Source organism: Xenopus laevis, chromosome 9_10L (assembly GCF_017654675.1).
Source record: "Xenopus laevis strain J_2021 chromosome 9_10L, Xenopus_laevis_v10.1, whole genome shotgun sequence".
In the NCBI taxonomy this organism is placed as follows: Eukaryota; Metazoa; Chordata; class Amphibia; order Anura; family Pipidae; genus Xenopus; species Xenopus laevis.
In genome coordinates, this window is record NC_054387.1 from 123277895 (window position 1) to 123297224 (window position 19330).

At 44.2% G+C, this 19330-nt stretch overlaps 1 protein-coding gene across 1 annotated transcript; it reads right to left on the reverse strand.

Moving 5' to 3' along the window:
• Positions 1–672: 672 nt before the first annotated feature.
• Positions 673–18806, reverse strand: rhbdl1.L (rhomboid, veinlet-like 1 L homeolog). The gene is made up of 8 exons (XM_018236657.2): positions 17818–18806; positions 14211–14369; positions 12860–13084; positions 9633–9781; positions 4845–4957; positions 4586–4686; positions 4269–4329; positions 673–2659 (listed from the first exon to the last, which is right to left on the reverse strand). The coding sequence occupies exons 1-8, from the start codon at positions 17854–17856 to the stop codon at positions 2388–2390; spliced, it is 1119 nt and encodes a 372-aa protein (XP_018092146.1). The 5' UTR covers positions 17857–18806; the 3' UTR covers positions 673–2387.
• Positions 18807–19330: the final 524 nt, after the last annotated feature.

A 19330-nucleotide genomic window follows, 5' to 3' on the forward strand; every position in this document is an offset into this window, starting at 1 on the left:
ATAGGGGGGCTTACTGGATAGTTACATGCAGGGAGGTGAAAGGTTTGGCAGTACTAAAAGCTGGACCCCCACTCTTCCGGACACACGCCAATAACCATAATTTGTAACCCAAAGCCGCTTGAGTTGCAGGTTTTGGATGTACCCACACATCACTAGTACCCCATAAGTGGGAGGTAATAAGGAACCGAATGGGTGTGAAGTGATTCAGTACCAGAAGCAAAAATTCCTTGACATGGCATTTGGGCACTGGTCTCCCAAAGTTATTGCATAGAAAGCAAGTTCCTTCTATTCAAAACCTAATGTGATGTACAAGGGGGTGATTGCTCTGTTTAAAGACCTGATGTGGCCAGAAGCTCAGGCAACAAGTAGTTCCCCTTTAAATTACCCAATCTGTTATTGAGACCATTACTGTGATATTCTCTGTCTCCCAAGGACGAGCTTTAGATCAACGAGGCTGTTTGATATGCAGTAAGTATGGACGGAAGCCTTTCCAGAGACGCCAGACTCTGTGATTTCTATCACTTGCCAACGCCCTTGAACCTGTCAGATCTTTATCTATCAGATAAAATAATTGCCAATTTCCCCGTAAAGATCCCAAATCCAAGTATTTCTCTTGCCGCATGCTTGCTCGGACTGCATATCACCTGTAAATAATGTAAAGGGCAAGCAAGCCTTTGTACAGCATGTAGATTTTATTCAACAGCTTTAAATAACGCAGTTCCCCTGTACCCACTAAACCAACCAGTTTAAAAATTACCCACGTGGCAACACTGGAGCGAATACAATAGAAATTTGTCGTTTGCAATGTTTTTTGGTTGGTTTCTGTGTCCTTTATTTCATTGTTCTGTTTCTGTCCAGAGGCAAGGGGGTCCAAAAATTACACAAATGTGTCCATCTACAGTAACAGAGTATATATATATATTTTCCAGGAATATTTTAACATTTAGTTCTAAATGTTTCTATTTTATAAAATACCCATTTGTTGTTATTTTTTTTATATATAAAATACAGAATGCGCAACAGGTGGGGCATGTTTAAAACTGATGCCTCTGTTTCCTAAATAAAAATAAATATTTTCATTTCAAAATTGATTTTGTTTTCCCTTTTGGCACAAAGTAACTGAGGTTCATTTACTAACGCAGGGCAAATTTGTTCCCATGCTGTGACCCATAGCAACCAATCAGCATCCTACTGCTGATATGCTGGGGCAAATTTGCCTACTGTTAGCACATGAACGACGCTGAGTTTAAAGGCCAATAAATTACAAGTTCACTGGGAAGGGCTAATTTGTTTCTCTTCTGCACCCAAATTGAATCTAATCACTAATCTTGAACCCTGGACTGGTGTTTCCTTCTAAAAAAAAACACACCAGTCTGGAGTTCTTGTACTGGTGGCACAGCTCTCTAATGACAAGTACCCTGGGCAGGTGCATTTTTTAAAGAAGAGGAGTGCTAGCGTGGGGTTCAAGGTTTAGAACTGTATTTACTGATGGGTCCTCAACAAAGTGAACTGACTTTTTGTTGTCCTTAAAGGTAATGCTGAATTTCTAGATATAGAAAGATGCTGTGGCAATGCAGGAAGGCTGGACTATTTTTTGAGCCTCCAAGAGGCTCCTCTGATTCTGGGATCCAGGGCAAAAATGTAATTTTTGCCTTAAGCTAAAAGTGACCGTGTTAGGGGCTTGTTGTGACTTCTATAATTCTATTAACCGTCATATTGTCTGTTTCATAAGGGCTGTCAGGTACTTTCTTTTGGCGGTGGGAGACGTCGCTCAACACCCTGCAGTTCAACACAAGTAGCAAAAAGTAATTTAGAGGTAAGGGTTTCCGAGGGGAACCGTTCTGGGGTAACCCCACAACTGTACAGAAATCCATTTATCAGGCCTGAGATTGTTCATTATATGTAGGTGAGACCCCTTTGTCCAGTGCATAAGGATCATCAGGAGGTGGGTTCTGATCAGGACAGATTAATGGCCACAAACAGCCTCTGTTACTTTAAGGATGTAGTGGTGGTAGTAAAGGGAGCTAAACATCAGCCTCTATGTATTTCATTATGTGATGGAAGAATGATGATTTGAGGGTTTTATTGCCTGATGGTAACCCAGCTCCTGAACATCTCATGAGTACAGGTCATGAACAAAAAGAGCTTATAAAATCACCCAGCCACACAGGTACATACATATAAATAGCAAACAGTATCACATCACCCTGCTTTGTCACATTGTCTATCCCCCACCTATCACCTCTGGATCCCTCTAACGTAGACTAGAAGGTCCAGCAATGTGTTGGAGTGATGCATCTTAGCTGGTTCCTCAGCTGAGGAAAGATTGAGGATAAGCAGTCCCCCACCTTAGGAGCTTCAGTGGAGGGACGTACATGGTCCAAAGGTCAGGGGGGATGTGGTATCTGCACTCCTAGAAGCTCATAGGCAAAGACATTCCAAAAGATAGCGAAGGCAAGGAAGGTAGCATAACACAGTAAGATGACCCACCAACCGCACTGGTCCTGGAGGTTCTCTTCGTAGCTGCGCAAGATGGTCAAGCCCATGCTGACACCAACGGCCGCCCCAGCCAGGTGAGCCATGAAACTGGGCTGGGGGCCGGCTGCTGGTAGCGGTGGGGAGAAACGGAGCCAGACTGCACGACCCACTTCTGAACTCACTATGAATGGAAAGAAAAGGGTGATAAGGGACAGTTGACCTTCAGTCTTACCTCTGTAACACTGAGTTGTAGCAGAGATGTGTCAAGTCTTTGGGTGTGGCATTCAGTGAGCATCGTGTAATAGCTGGTGGATATTCTTTAGGCATGTGACCTGTGGAAGGGCCACAAAGGCTGGGCATAGGATGGCACATTGTTAGGGGCAGCAGGTTGGCCCAATAACAGCTGAAAGGTACAAGGTAGAATCTGTGCCATGTTGTGCCCTGTCATGGACATCTTGCTGAATGACATGCAAATTAACAGGTGTGGCTGCTCACATGCCACCCCTCATGAATACAGCAATTCCACATGCAAACAAGTGATGTATTCATGGAAAGGTGTCAAACACAGGGCAGGGTGCATCTGCACTTTGCTTTGTAAATGAGACCCAGAGTCTTGAGAAATGGGCTAGAGTAGAATACTGTTCACATAGTGAGCACCCATGGGTCTTTAATGTAGAACTAAAACTTAAGAAATAGGGCAGAAATGTTGTACATTCTGTTTTATGCTTCTGTACCAGCCCAAGACAACCACAGCCCATTAGCATTAAAGATGCCCCAGTAGCTACTCATCATCTTTTCTGCTGATTCACTGAACGTGCTCTGGGCTGCTGTCACTTACTGAGCTTAGGGACCAACACACAACATAATGAATATATTTAATATAAATTTCTAAATATATATTATAATATATGATCAGTAAATAATTCAGATCATTGGTACATTGGTACAGTTAGCATTAGAACTTAAAGGGATTTTATGATTTTATGGTGTAGTTTTTATTTCTAAATTACACTTCTTTACACTGCAAATAATTCACTCTACCATGTAAAATTTCATTCCTGACCCAGCAAGTGTATTTTTTTTAAAAATATATAATATTGGCATGTAGGCAGCCATCTCAGGTCATTTTGCCTGGTCATGTGCTTTTAGAAAGAGCCAGCACTTTAGGATGGAACTGCTTTCTGGCAGGCTGTTGTTTCTCCTACTCAATGTAACTGAATGTGTCTCAGTGGGACCTGGATTTCACTATTGAGTGCTGTTCTTAGATCTGCCAGGGAGCTGTTATCTTGTGTTAGGGAGCTGTTATCTGGTTACCTTCCCATTGTTCTGTTGTTTGGCAAAACGGAGGGGGTGATATCACTCCAACTTGCAGTACAGCAGTAAAGAGTGATTAAAGTTTATCGGAGCACAAGTCACATGACTGGGGGCAGCTGGGAAATTGACAATATGTCTAGCCCCATGTCAGATTTCAAAACTGAATATAAAAAAATCTGTTTGCTCTTTTGAGAAATGGATTTCAGTGCAGAATTCTGCTGGAGCAGCACTATTAACTGATTCATTTTGAAAAAAACATGAGACGCTAAACCTCTTGTCTGTTTATAAAATGGCATTTCTAGCCATATTCATTTGTAGGGGTTGGTTCTCCTTTAACAGGTTTTGGAAATTTTCAATAAATCTCTCCTCAGGTGTACAAGGTAGACAGCCCAAACCTAATGACCAGTTGAGCAGCAGTCTGGGTAATACAAAGCAATTAATACCCACAATTCATTTATCTGAATAAATATACTTACTGCAGACCAGTGCCAGTATCATTCGAAGCACCTTGTATGGGCAGCGCATGCCGGCCCAGTTCTGCAGAAGGATGATATTAAAATATATGATATATATATATATTAAAATATAGCACAAAATGTGAATAGGGGCACGTCACACTGGCATGATTTAAAGGGGGGGGGGGTTCATGAACAAAAATGGTCTAATGTATAATGAATAAGGAAAGTTCCCCTTTAATAGAAACCCATCTACTCCAAATTAGGCTGACTGCTTATTGTATCAGAAATAAAAGAAAACAATAACATGATTTGTTATCGGCATTCTTATAACATACCATAACAACATTGGCAAGATGGGCAGAGCAGAGGGCATAGACTCCTCCTGACCCTCCAACCAGTGGCGCTCTCATATCGGTGACGGATACTGCAAGGGATCCTGGGGGGGGGAAAGGGAACAGGAAAAAAGACATACTGTGCATGGGAGCCGTGAAAGCTGTAGGGGTCCTGCTTTTTTTAAGATACGCCCACATAACCCTTTACTTCCCCTTTATTTTCTGTATCAGCTGACACAAACAGATGATTTGGGGAACTTACCTGCCAGAACCCCAGCAAGGTACAGAAGGCTGATTCTCAGTATCCCATGAACCATCTCCAAGGGAACTCCGATCATTAGCTGCAGCAGGGTGTTAAATCCTAACTGTTCCAGGCTGTCACAAGCACAAGAGCAGAATAATCAATGATTGTGCCACTAGATCATATGGGGGTGGCCATTTTTAGGATATTTGCCATGCTTCTCGGGGCATGGGGTGGTGGTAGTTAACTTTAACTGCATTGCAGCAAAGACGAAATAGGCCATTATTCATAAAGGTTCCAAAGTGAATATTAATGCCCCAAGTTGAAGAGTAAAAACACTAAGGGGTACTCTTTGCACTTATTTTGCTCTCTGCACTTTGTGTCAGATTTAACGCCTGGCATGTGGTGCAAAGATGCAAAGTAGCTCCGTTCTTAACTGCTAGAAGCCTTTTTTGCACCCTGTGCCCGCAGGCATTCCCCCCCAAGTTATGTGCCTCCTCCTACCAGTTCCTCATGAATGCTGTGTTGCTGAATGCAGGCAGTACTGTATTCATGGGAGGAGTGTAGGCCCTTGCACTCCATTTTAGCAACTTGCTCCTGTGTTTTTTTTGCACACTGCCCCATGTATGATAAAATGAGCTCTCCAGTGAGGCCAATAATACATTACACAATATTGTGCGTAATTATGTCACCCATACATTATAATTTGTCAGTTTAAAAAAAATCTGTGTAGTTGTCCTTTACTAACTCCAAATACTAAAGACATGTATTCTTAGAATGTTCACGCACCCCCTCTCGTCAGTCCCACCCACACATGTGAATTCGTTGCTAGTCCAATTTCCACAATAAATATTCACTTAAAGGAGAAGGAAAGGTTAAAACGGAGTAAGCCTCATCAGAAATGTCCACCTATATATACCAGTGAACTCTCAAAGTAATGCTGCTCTGTGTCCTCTGTCAAAAGAAACACCACATTTCTTTCCTTCTATTGTGTACTCATGGGCTTCTGTATCAGACTTCCTGTTTTCAGCTTAAACCTCCAGGGCTAGTGCTTGAGCATGCTCAGTTTGCTCCTCCTCCCTCCCTTCTCTGCTGTAATCTGAGCCCAGAGCTATAAGTGAGCAGGGGGAGACTCAGTCAGGAAAGTGATGTCACAACAAGCTAATACTGCAGCTGCTATAATAAACAAACAGAGAACTTCTAGAGCTTTTTACTCAGGTATGGTAAAGCATTCTGCATAATAAATATAGCATTTTAGCTTGCACTAGTGTGGCTAATCTATTGGCAATAAAATGCCTCTGTAGCTTTTCCTTCACCTTAAAGGGATACTATCATAGAAAAACATGTTTTTTTACAAAATGCATCAGTTAATAGTGCTGCTCCAGCAGAATTCTGCACTGAAATCTGTTTCACAAAAGAGTAAACTGATTTTTTTCTATTCAATTTTGAAATCTGACATGGGGCTAGACATTTTGTCAGTTTCCCAGCTGACCCAGTCATGTGACTTGTGCCTGCACTTTAGGGTGGAATTACTTTCTGGCAGGCTGTTATTTCTCCTATTTAATTTAACTGAATGTGTCTCAGTGGGACTTGGCTTTTACTATTAAGTGCTGTTCTTAGATCTTCCAGGGAGCTGTTATCTTGTGTTAGGGAGCTGTTATCTGGTTACCTTCCCATTGTTCTGTTGTTAGGCTACGGGGGGGGGGGGGTGATATTACTCCAACTTGCAGTACAGCAGTAAAGAGTGATTGAAGTTTATCAGAGCACAAGTCACATGACTGGGGCAGCTGGGAATTTAACAATATGTATAGTCCCATGTCAGATTTCAAAACTGAATATAACAAAATCAGTTTGCTCTTTTGAGAAATGGATTTCAGTGCAGAATTCTGCTGGGACAGCACTATTAACTGATGTGTTTTGAAAAAAACATGTTTTCCCATGACAGTATCCCTTTAAAGCATGACATCACACAGTCGTCACGCCATAGTGCGAGCTATACCCCCTCACCCCCCAGCTCCGCCTCCATATTTACAAGGTAAGACTCTGGTTGTGGCTGGGAAGAGTTTTTTATTTTTCTTTTAAAAAACTTCATCTAGTATATAGGCATCGAGAGCCACCCTCTTATATTTGCCACCCTAGGCTCAGGTCCTTAGGCGCTATGTATAAATACAACCCTGACTACAGAGGAATCAGACCCTGTGGCTGCAGGTACGTGTAGAAGCATAGAGGACCCAGTAATTTCAATATACCTTGATAGAATTGATCAATTTAGCAATGTTTTGGGGCCCTAAATTGAACTTGCTGTGGGGCCCAATAACATCTAGTTAGGCAAGTGGGGGCTGCTGTAAGATGCTATAGTCAGCCACTATTTATTGCACCTGTGGGGGGCTGTTTGGGGGTCATTGTACTTAGCATCAGAGCCTATTTTGAATATCAGTCCAGACCTGCATATAACCATGTGGGCCATAATTGGACAGATTACAATTGGGCTGGGTTCCTACATTCCAGAAGCAGAAGGGTGAGGCCAGAATGTATTCCTATATATATATATGTGTTACCATCAGCAGGGGCGATCCTGGCCTTTCCTCCACCTGAGGCAGTTTGCTGATGTTGGTGGAGGGGCACAGTGAGGTCCAGGGCACTAGCCAACAGTGTTTGACTGGCCCGGTGGGACACTGGGGAAAAGACCCGAAGGGGTCAGGCCATCATGGGCCCCCGCCGAGCCAGTCCCCTCTCCCGAGGTTTTTTTTTTAAAAAAATGTATTTTTGGCGATGCGCAGCACTGTGTGGGCATGCGCGTTGAGGGGGTGCCATGTGGGGGGGGCGTTTGTGTATGCGCGTCACAGGAGAGGGACAGGGGGCCAGAGGGGGGCCCTGGTCAGCAGTCCCGGTGGGCAACAGGTAGGGTTGCCACCTTTTCTGGAAAAAAATACCGGCCTTATTATATATTTAGCTTTTTTTCCTATTAATAACATTGGGATCATCCATCATTTTTACCGGCCAGTCCAGTAAAATACCGGCCAGGTGGCAACCCTAGACCCAGGCCCCCCAGTCCGACCCTGCTAGCCAGAGAGTGCCATTGTGCTAGAACCGGAAATTCAGCTCAAAGTTACCAGGAGCGCCATTTCTGCTGCCGTCTGAGGCGAGTTTCTCAACTCACATCACTGGCGCAGTCCCGTCGACCATCAGGCTCATATTTATTTGTGTGTCAGCTAAAAATGATAGTAAAAAAAGTGTCATCCCATCCCTGGACTGAGCTGTGTAACGTTACAGTAATATGTAGACACCAAGGTCTGGGGCTCCTGCATTCAGCACACGCCACTGCTATTTACATTCTACACAGGAAGCATTTCCATTAGAACTAAAAAGGCCGCACGTAGTTCCACTCTGGTTACTATAGCAACAGCCTATAGGCCTTGAGATCAATGTAAGGAACGGGCCGAATGAGGTTAGAGCTGTGTTGAGGGGATTGGAGACTAGGTTTGCCACCTGGCCAGTGTTTTACCAGCCTGGCCGGTAAAAATAATGGTTAATTCCAATGTTATTATAGAAAAAAACGGCAAGAACATAGGAAGGCCGGTATTTTGTTCCAGAAAAGATGGCAACTCTAGCCGTGACCTGTAGCAACGCCGTGTGAGGGACAGATGGGAAAGGAATAGCAATGACATGCAGGGGGTGAAGGAGTATTACACACACATGCAATACAAACAAGCTCCACATAACATGTTATTAAGGAGAGGGAATATTAATTACCACAGTAAAAAGGGGATATATTTGTTCAGGTCTAGTGATCCACAGCAGCCAATCAGCTGTAAGTTTTCAGTTTATTCTACCTGATTATTGGTTGCTATGAGTAGGAGGGCTGCTGCTTCCTGCAGCAACCTGACTGGCCAAGTTGCTTGCCAATCATTTACTTGGCCAATCCAGTTGCAAACAGGGTTAGTGTGACTGTCACACTTGACAGACATTTGCTTACTCTTAAAGGACAAGGAAAGTCTAAAATAGAATAAGGCTAGAAATGCTGTATTTTGTATACTAAACATAAACATGAACTTACTGCACCACAAGCCTAATCAAACAAATGATTTATGCTTTCAAAGATGGCCACAAGGGGGCTGTCATCTTGTAACATCTTTGCCTGACCCTGACCCTGCACATGCTCAGTGTGGTCTGGGCTGCTTAGGGATCGTCATTAACAAAGCTGCTTGAGTTCTGCATGGCTGGGAAGTAAGGCGGGGGCTCCCCCTGCTGTTCATAAGTATGATTGTTTCCCTGCTCAGCAGTTAGGGACCATCTGACAATTCCTATCCACAGCAGTAAATGAAGGGAGAATTTCACCGCATACAGTCAGGTTTCTTATAAAAACGGTACACATTTTTTAATTAAAGTATATTGGAGATAGGTTTCTTTTTCATTAAACAAAGTAAAAATGGGATTTTATTTTTTTGTCTTTCCTTGTCCTTTAAGGTTCCCTCTTCTCTGCCCTTCTCCTCCTCGTTGTAAAGGATGTACAGTTTTAGAATGATGGTCCCGTGTATAGGTAGTGTTCATGAGTGACTGCATATCAGCTGGACTTGAGTCTGGACTGGGAGTCAAAATAGGCCCTGGCATTCCAAGTCACCGAGGCCCAAATAGTCCTCCACTACTAGATGGTGACTGTCTATGGGATCTTACAGCAGCCCCACAGATTGCCAGTCCGGGCCTGGAGCCTGTACTGTATGGCAGCACCGCGGCCATGGTAGGTGAGGAAACCTATTATCATTATTTTATGACTGGGCTCTCCTAGAAAATAAATAACATAAGCCTTACCCGACATGCATGAACATATAGGTGAGGAAGCGCCAAGCCCTGGCACGGTGCCCGGGGTGGTATACAAGGGGGCTCTTCATATATTCTGGGTGGTACGTCTGTAAGACCCACTTGTTCAGTTTGATCCCATAACAGAGGAAAACAATGATCTTGAAAGAAGAAGACACCAGTAAGCCAATGGTGGTCTAAGGTAAGTGATTATAGTCACTGGTTTATATTGGCAACCCCTGTGGATTCTAATTTACTCGTCCTTTCAAGTTTTCAAGATATTAGCAGCTTTAATGCTTCGAAACAACAGCGCCACCTTCTGTTAAACGCTGCCGAGTGAGTGAGCAGAGTCATGTGACATTTCTCTAGTTCTGCGCAAGCCTTTCCTCTTTTCACTAGCTTCATTTTCTGATGAGTGTGTCCCGCCGTCCGAACCGTACAGCAGGTGGCGCTGTTGTTTATGTAGAGATAAAATGAAATATTGTAATTTTTAGAAGTGCTCTGCCGCAAGTTGATATTTATTAGTTTTGGGTTTACCTGCCTTGCCAGGTTGGCGGTTTTCCAGCCAAATTTGGCTATTTATTTAAAGCCCAGGCGGGATTTAAAAGTACAAACTAGCCAAGGTATGGATTTGGGCCTTTGGCTGGTTTGTATTTTGGAAACCAGCCCTAATGTGCCGAGCCTGCGTCTCCTAATGCATGTTGGGTAATGTAGTTTTTGTTTAATAATTTACCAACTGCCAAGTTTAATGTAAGACTACATACAATACCCAGCATGCAATGGGACTGACTTGTGCAGAAGTTGTGAGTTACCAGATTTTGAGCTCTGTAATCCAGTTTTCCATCACTTTTACTCATTTTTGCATTCTCCAAGCGACTTTCCTCAATTTCATACAATTTTGAGGCAAAAATCTGGCGGCTGGCCACCAAAATGTCTAGAGATTGAGCTGTTTTACCAATAGTTATTGAAATATTAGGGCCTTATGGGGCCCCTATACCTCCTGGGCCCTCCTCTGTAGTTACACCCCTGGTGACATGCAAATCTGTCCCATTTTGCTTCATGGAAAAATATAAAAAAGGCGTATTTTCACATATATTCATTTATTTTTTAGACTTTTTTCACTGCACATATTGGGCTATTTTTGGGCTACTTTTGAAGTGCCTCTTGGCTAGTTTTGGGCTGGTTTTGTAGCTGACGTTGGCTGGTTTTGAAAATTAGACCTGCCAACTCTGGGGTTTCATTCTGAATGCAGAAAATGTCTTCCTTGCATGTTATACACAAAAGCCATGAATATCTTGTAAATTATATCCTTATAAACAGTGAGTTCTGATGTCATCAGTTATAAACGGTGAGTTCTGATGTCATTTCTGCCACATGACTCACTGAAATGTGTATTATAATAAATAAAGTACCCCCAGTTGCAAAATATGAGGATATTAGAAGTTACCTCGGTGTTCCATGAAACTCCTCGATAACTTTTAATATCCTTATATTTTACGAGAGGGGGTACTTTATTCACTATATAAATAGGAGCTGCCCTATAACATTTTCTATGGACAGAACCTCAACTGCACAAGCCACTGAGCTCGGAGCAAAAAATATGGCTGCACCCAGTCCCATGTATTAAAGCAGCAAGATTCGTACACTCTGTATCCTATGGTTTATCTTTCTACACATAAAACCTGTTTTGTATAGTTTCTACTTTATATTCCCTATTTCTTTATGTTCCCTATGGCTGTTAATGTCACTGTCAAAATGCAGTACTTCCTGCCTGTAGACTGAACACTGCCTCTATTTTATTAGGTGGTCTAATTTAAAGGAGTCAGTGCTCTTTGGTAGCCCGATGTGGATTGGCAGCCTGCAGGAGGCTTAGGCTTGCTTAATTTTCAGTTTGGGGAAAACGGGCAGGGGGGCAGGCCGGTGAAGTTGTGGGCCGGGGCTGGCGGTGGGGCTGATGTCAGGGGAGGGGCTGATGTGGTCAGGACTGATGATGTGCGATCAATGATTGGCTGATCTCCATGTCATTATCTTCAATGTCCGGATTTGGATTTGGAAATCCGGACAGGCACTTTTCACCCGGACAGCCCTTCCAAAAACCGAGCTGTCCAGATGAAATCCAGACAGGTGGCAACAATAAGGAGGCTCTATTTGGCAGAACAGTTGGTGGGGGTGGGGCACTGGTGTAGAAGAACCCATTGTCCTGTTTGTGTGTAATTCCCATTTACCATATAATTGCCTCACACGTACATTGGCTCCACGTGATTTTGTAGCTGAAACACAGCAATGTGCCTTTTGGCCGATTCTCCCCGCTGGGAATCTCTTGAGTGGAATTCTGCCAACTGTGAGCCTCGTCTTGAATCAATAAATCTGATGGCGGGTTTGAGCTGGAGTGACTGCCATTCATTCTGGTTAAGCAGCTACTAATTTCTGGACATTAAAATCTCACTTTGCTGCCGGATCAGGAGACGTCTCACTTGCTATTTCTAGAAAGCTCTGCAGGCTGCCGGCTCAGCTCTTTCTCTAGTGAGAGCAGCACTATCGTCAGACTACGTGTAAAGGCCTCGTTTTACTGCACAAACTGCAATTTCCCCAATAACAGAGATAACAAGGCTGAAATAAGACACATTTCTAAGTTTTGATGTTTTCGGACATTAAACCATTCATAACCGTGTTGCTCCACTTATGTTTCTGGCTACAACTGCCAGCGTTCTCTGTCATTAGGGGGTACAGGCTTGAGTCCTGTTAAAGGCCTGGTGCAAGTAGGGGAGGAGGATCTGGACAGATTCAAGGAGTTTTTGGGCGGATCATGACATGTTTGGGCATTATAGGAGTGGGTTAAGTATTTGGCCTATTTAGACAAACTTTTGGGGTTTTAAATAGGGGCCCAAGTAATTATCCCACTTACTGCTCTATCTCCCTGTAGGGCACGAAGCCAAGTAGTACCCACCCAGCTAAGTAGTAATTGCTCAGCCAAGTAGTACCTACCTAGCTAAGTAGTACTCAGCCAGCCAAGTAGTAATCACCCAGCCAAGTAGTACCCACCCAGCTATGTACTATGGGACCTAATGAGTTCCAGTGGCAGCCCTACTCTAGAATGTTGTCGGGGTGTAAAGCATGATGAGAACTGTAGTGCAGCAACATCAGAGATAAATTTCTGGTCCTCCATATAGTATACAGCATAGTGATATTAAGGGGCTGAGTTATGTGATTATTGTTAATTCTTGCCCATTACCCCTTACCTGTGTTAACGTGACAACTGCCATGAAGATAGGTGGCGGGCATGGGCGGTGTTGGTAAAAGTACCAGCGTCTCTCCATCTCGCCCGGCAAAATCTCGTAGGCCACATAACGTACAAATCTTTTGTAGAGGCCGAGCCCATCCTGATCAAGTAGAACATCTCTCGGGAGAGCACGTTGGCCACTGCTGATGGCCCTTCTGAAACTACTGGACCTTTTGCTGCTGATCTATATGAGGGGCAAGCAAAAGTACTTTTTTTATTGGACATAAATGCCTATGAAGACCTCTTACACTGGTAGACAGGTCTGCTTTGAATATGGACATTCTCCAGTAACCTCTGCCATTTTGCCCCAATAAAGTAGATGGGAAGAAGAAAACTGGCCTGAGAGGACAATGGCCACCAAAATATGTTGTATTTTCTTAAGAAATGATGTCCTAAGGACAGTTTTGAACTTAAGAAATGACAGCCTAAGAAATGACAGTTTTGAACTTAGAACTAGACTGGAACATGGAAGAATGAGACAGAGCTAATTGAAAAACAACAGGAAAGTGCAACGTGTTGGGTCACTTGTATTGTATCCAAAAGAGAGACCAGTAGCTACTAAAGCCTTTACATTCTATACTATTAGATTTACTCCTCCGTTTGCCACTTGTATTCCAAATTGGCAGCAAATTTGTATTTTCAAAACCTGACGGAGAAGAGCATGCTTGGATGGGAAGAGACCTCATCTTTCTAAGCAGGGGATCCTTGGCCGATGCATTTGAGGTCCTCTAAAGGATTTGACCAATCAAATACCTTTATATTTTCATTATTGTAGAAAAGATCTTTTTAGTAAGCTGCTCTGCATCTTCTTGATCGCCCCAGCAGGCCAAACAAACAAATCAACAAACATCTGAGCACGGGGCAAGTTTGTCAAACAACAGAACTTTTATTAGTTTGACCAACCAACCATTTGACCAATCAAATAAAGCAGTTTTTACTCTCAAGTACATGGGGACCTGTTGAGGGAGGACTATATTTTGCCCTCTATATGGACTGACAAGTTCCAGTCAGATGTTTTGGCCTCATGCACAAGCCAATAAGCCACCAACTCAGCCAAGAGTGTAATGGCACAACTCCTCTTTGCACGTCCTATCATGTCATCACATGATGTTGGGGGTCTCACACTGATTTCACACAATATCTGATATACAGTGAAGGCCTACTGTCTCCATCAAGCTCTCCATCACAAGTAGGTTCCACTCAGAATAAGGTACTTTTATCCTACATCTCAGTGTTTTGGTTTTCCTTGAATTGAGCAGCATATAATTATAATCTGTTTGTACCCTGTGGGTAAATTTGCTTCTACTCACCAGGTCCACCAGCTGAGAGTAGCAGATTTGTCCCTCCTCGTTGCCCTGAGAAAGGGCAAATAACATTTCCAACTTGGCAGGGTCCAGGGGCAGCTCATGATCATTGACCAGGGCAGCAAATGTTTTTGCACACACAAAACCTGTATGCTCTGGGTCAAGCTTTCAAGGGAGAAGACAGAAGTTACTCTACACAGGGTTAATATACAATAGCCCACAAAAATGATATGCAAATACTGAGTGTTCTGTAATATAAAGTGGCATCACTCCTGCAGTACAGACGGGCATCACTTCTAAGGTCAAAATAACAATAGAAGAAGACAGACATGTCTCACTGAACATTGTGTAATAAATAATAATAATGAATAAAATGAATAATATTACGTTTCCTCATCTTGTGCTCATAGAGCCCATCAGTTACTTCTAATATCCTTATCATTTACAGTAGGGGGTACATTATAGGGGGTACATTATCAATTATAATACATGAGTGATACTCAGAGTTCTCTGTATAACTCAGCCTGCAGCCTTGTGCCTTTATATGGTCACAGAACAACCCCTCAGTGACTTCTAATATCCTTATCATTTACAGTAGGGGGTACATTATCCCTTATAATACATGAGTGATACTCAGAGTTCCCTGTATAACTCAGCCTGCAGCCTTGTGCCTTTATATGGTCACAGAACCCCTCAGTGACTTCTGATATCCTTATCATTTACAGTAGGGGGTACATTATCCCTTATAATACATGAGTGATACTCAGAGTTCCCTGTATAACTCAGCCTGCAGCCTTGTGCCTTTATATGGTCACAGAACCCCTCAGTGACTTCTAATATCCTTATCATTTACAGTAGGGGGTACATTATGCCTTATAATAAACAGAGTTCCCCGAGCTGTATAAATGCAGTGCTGGCAGAGTCAGATAAATAGCTTTCGCCAATAGTTTGTACTTACTGCTTCAGACTGAAATATGGACATACACTTTGCTATTTCATCTCTTCAGTTTCTTCCCTCATATTCCATAAGTGCTTTAAATACATGGTAAAACCCTTTCCTCTTGTATAGTGTATATGATATTTCCTTTTAAAAGTGCTTTCTCTCTGCCACCCACTCATCTTCTTTCACCTTTTCCACTATTTAATATATAAAAGAGATTCCGTTCTTCCCTCTAGCTTGCTCCTTTTAACATTACCACCCACCACCTTTCATTCTCATACTCACCATGTATTTTAGTCTTGTTCAGTGGCACCCTCTCTGTAATTCACCCATCTCACAATAAAGAACCATTGCACCCTCTCTGTTACACCCTCCGCTACAGGCTATTATCCCACTGTTACTATAGGCACCATCTCTCCCTACTATACCTGCTATCCCACAGTCACACTCCCTTCCCAGAGACTATTATCCCCTGTTACTATAGGCACCATCTCTCCCTACTATACCTGCTATCCCACAGTCACACTCCCTTCCCAGAGACTATTATCCACTGTTACTATAGACACCATCTCTCCCTACTATACCTGCTATCCCACAGTCACACTCCCTTCCCAGAGACTATTATCCACTGTTACTATAGGCACCATCTATTCCCTACTATACCTGATATCCCACAGTCACACTCCCTTCCCAGAGACTATTATCCACTGTTACTATAGGCACCATCTCTCCCTACTATACCTGCTATCCCACAGTCACACTCCCTTCCCAGAGACTATTATGCACTGTTACTATAGACACCATCTCTCCCTACTATACCTGCTATCCCACAGTCACACTCCCTACCCAGAGACTATTATCCCACTATTACTATAGGCACCATCTCTCCCTACTATACCTGCTATCCCACAGTCACACTCCCTTCCCAGAGACTATTATCCCACTGTTACTATAGGCACCATCTCTCCCTACTATACCTGCTACCCCACAGTCACACTCCCTTCCCAGAGACTATTATCCACTGTTACTATAGGCACCATCTATTCCCTACTATACCTGATATCCCACAGTCACACTCCCTTCCCAGAGACTATTATCCACTGTTACTATAGACACCATCTCTCCCTACTATACCTGCTATCCCACAGTCACACTCCCTACCCAGAGACTATTATCCCACTATTACTATAGGCACCATCTCTCCCTACTATACCTGCTATCCCACAGTCACACTCCCTTCCCAGAGACTATTATCCCACTGTTACTATAGGCACCATCTCTTCTACTATACCTGATATCCCACAGCCACACTCCCTTCCCAGAGACTATTATCCCACTGTTACTATAGGCACCATCTCTCCCTACTATACCTGCTATCCCACAGTCACAGTCCCTAACCAGAGACTATTATCCCACTGTTACTATAGGCACCATCTCTCCCTACTATACCTGCTATCCCACAGTCACACTCCCTTCCCAGAGACTATTATCCCACTGTTACTATAGGCACCATCTCTCCCTACTATACCTGCTATCCCACAGTCACACTCCCTTCCCAGAGACTATTATCCCACTGTTACTATAGGCACCATCTCTCCCTACTATACCTGCTATCCCACAGTCACACTCCCTTCCCAGAGACTATATCCCACTGTTACTATGGGCACCATCTCTCCCTACTATACCTGCTATCCCACAGTCACACTCCCTTCCCAGAGACTATTATCCTACTGTTACTATAGGCACCATCTCTCCCTACTATACCTGCTATCCCACAGTTACACTCCCTTCCCAGAGACTATTATCCACTGTTACTATAGGCACAATCTCTCCCTACTATACCTGCTATCCCACAGTCACAGTCCCTTCCCAGAGAATATTATCCCCCTGTTACTATAGACACCATCTCTCCCTACTATACCTGCTATCCCACAGTCACACTCCCTTCCCAGAGACTATTATCCACTATTACTATAGGCACCATCTCTCCCTACTATACCTGCTATCCCACAGTCACACTCCCTTCCCAGAGACTATTATCCCACTTTTACTATAGGCACCATCTCTCCCTACTATACCTGCTATCCCACAGTCACACTCCCTTCCCAGAGACTATTATCTACTGTTACTATAGACACCATCTCTCCCTACTATACCTGCTATCCCACAGTCACAGTCCCTTCCCAGAGACTATTATCCACTGTTACTACAGGCACCATCTCTCCCTACTATACCTGCTATCCCACAGTCACACTCCCTTCCCAGAGACTATTATCCACTGTTACTATAGGCACCATCTCTCCCTACTATACCTGCTATCCCACAGCCACACTCCCTTCCCAGAGACTATTATCCACTGTTACTATAGACACCATCTCTCCCTACTATACCTGCTATCCCACAGTCACACTCCCTTCCCAGAGACTATTATCCACTGTTACTATAGGCACCATCTCTCCCTACTATACCTGCTATCCCACAGTCACACTCCCTTCCCAGAGAATATTATCCCACTGTTACTATAGGCACCATCTCTCTCTATTCTCTATATCTCAAGCTTATAATCTTATTTTTTCTATATTTCTTAAATTCACATTTCTCTTTATCAATTTTCCCCAAAATACACTACCCCCCATGCTTTATTTCTCTGTCCCCTCTTTTTAGCCGTCTCACCTGCCCCTGGATCAGTCTCAGCATGGAACTCCTGTCCATAAACCCGCAGTCGGGACTTGTGTGGAGGCTGCAGCAAGAATGAGAGATTGGGGGTGTTCCCTGTAGCTGCAGGCAATCCCATGCACACTGCCAGCCTACCCCACTGTGCCAGGGAGAGGGGGCATATTAGGGCGGTTGAAAGGAAAACAAAGAAGGTAGGGGGTGAGAGGTGGTACCAGGGGCTGCTGGATATGGAGTCAGTCAGGGATGGAGAGAAAGAGTGATGGGTCTGGAAGAAGGAAAGTGTAGTTGAAGAGGAGATGGAGCACAGGGGTGCAGGGGGCTAGTAGTAGGGCCAGTGAAGGAGGGTCTGCAGGTACAGTAGAAAGAGCTCAGGTGGGCAGGGACTGGGAGCTAAAGGGTATGGAGCAAAGTGGGGTCGGAGGTTATGGCTGACAAGGAAGGAATGCAACAGGAGATAGTGATGAAGCTCAGGCGTAAATTGAGGGAGTTGGGGAATGGGCCAGACAATTAGGAAATGCAGGTGATGGAGAATGGGGCGGATAATGGAATTAGGGGCGGGGCAGAGAGGAAGGAAAGCAGGTGATGAAGCTCAATGTCAGGGAATTAAGGGGCAGGTAATGGAGCAGAACTGTCAGACAATTAGAGGGCAAAGAATGGAACAGGGGGAGGAGGGGGGTCTGGCAGATTATGAAGCAGAGGGGTCAGAAGCCCATGGGACAGACAGTGGAACAGGAGCTTGGGGTCGGAAGGTTATGTTTCAGGCAATGGAACAGAATATTGGGGCGGGGCCGGTTATGGAGCTCAGGGAAGCAGGAGATGAGGGGAGACACAAGTCACAAGTCCAGGGGGATCCAGGCAGGGGAGCAGTAGCCCAATTCACTCCGATACACAGATGCAGGAGATGTCACATCCCTCCCGAACAGCAGCAGCAGCAGCATCTCCCTCAGCCTCCGACCCCTCCCGCACAGACCCAGGGGCCGCCTGCGAATGCCAATGAGATGGAACGGGGGTGTGGCAGCCGGCAGCCAATCAGCACGGGGGGATGGAGGGGCGTGTCGTGGCTTGGAGATCTAGTTTATTACTAGAGAATATTTGGATGAGATGCGGCTGCTTTCCGATCCCTTTGCACCATACACCTTGTACTTTGTACCCCAACTCCTTCCTTGTACCCCAACACCCTAACAGCACCTACTTATGCCTTGTACCCAACACTCTAGCTGCACCTACTCTTTCCTTGTACCTTACACTGTAGCTGCACCTACTCCTTCCTTGTACCCCAACACTCTAGCTGCACCTGCCTTGTACCCCAACACTGTAGCTGCACCTACTCCTTCCTTGTACTCCAACACTCTAGCTGCACCTACACCTGCCTTGTACCCCAACACTCTAGCTGCACCTACTCTTTCCTTGTACCTTACACTGTAGCTGCACCTACTCCTTCCTTGTACCCCAAAACTCTAGCTGCACCTGCCTTGTACCCCAACACTGTAGCTGCACCTGCACCTGCCTT

Coding starts and splice junctions, on each gene's coding strand:
- rhbdl1.L (XM_018236657.2), bottom strand. CDS start 17,856: ATGGACAGGAGTTCCATGCTGAGACTGATCCAGGGGCAG. Junction 13,085..14,210: donor ACTCTCAGCTGGTGGACCTG/GTGAGTAGAAGC, acceptor CCCCTCATATAG/ATCAGCAGCAAAAGGTCCAG. Junction 2,660..4,268: donor GATACTGGCACTGGTCTGCA/GTAAGTATATTT, acceptor TTCCATTCATAG/TGAGTTCAGAAGTGGGTCGT.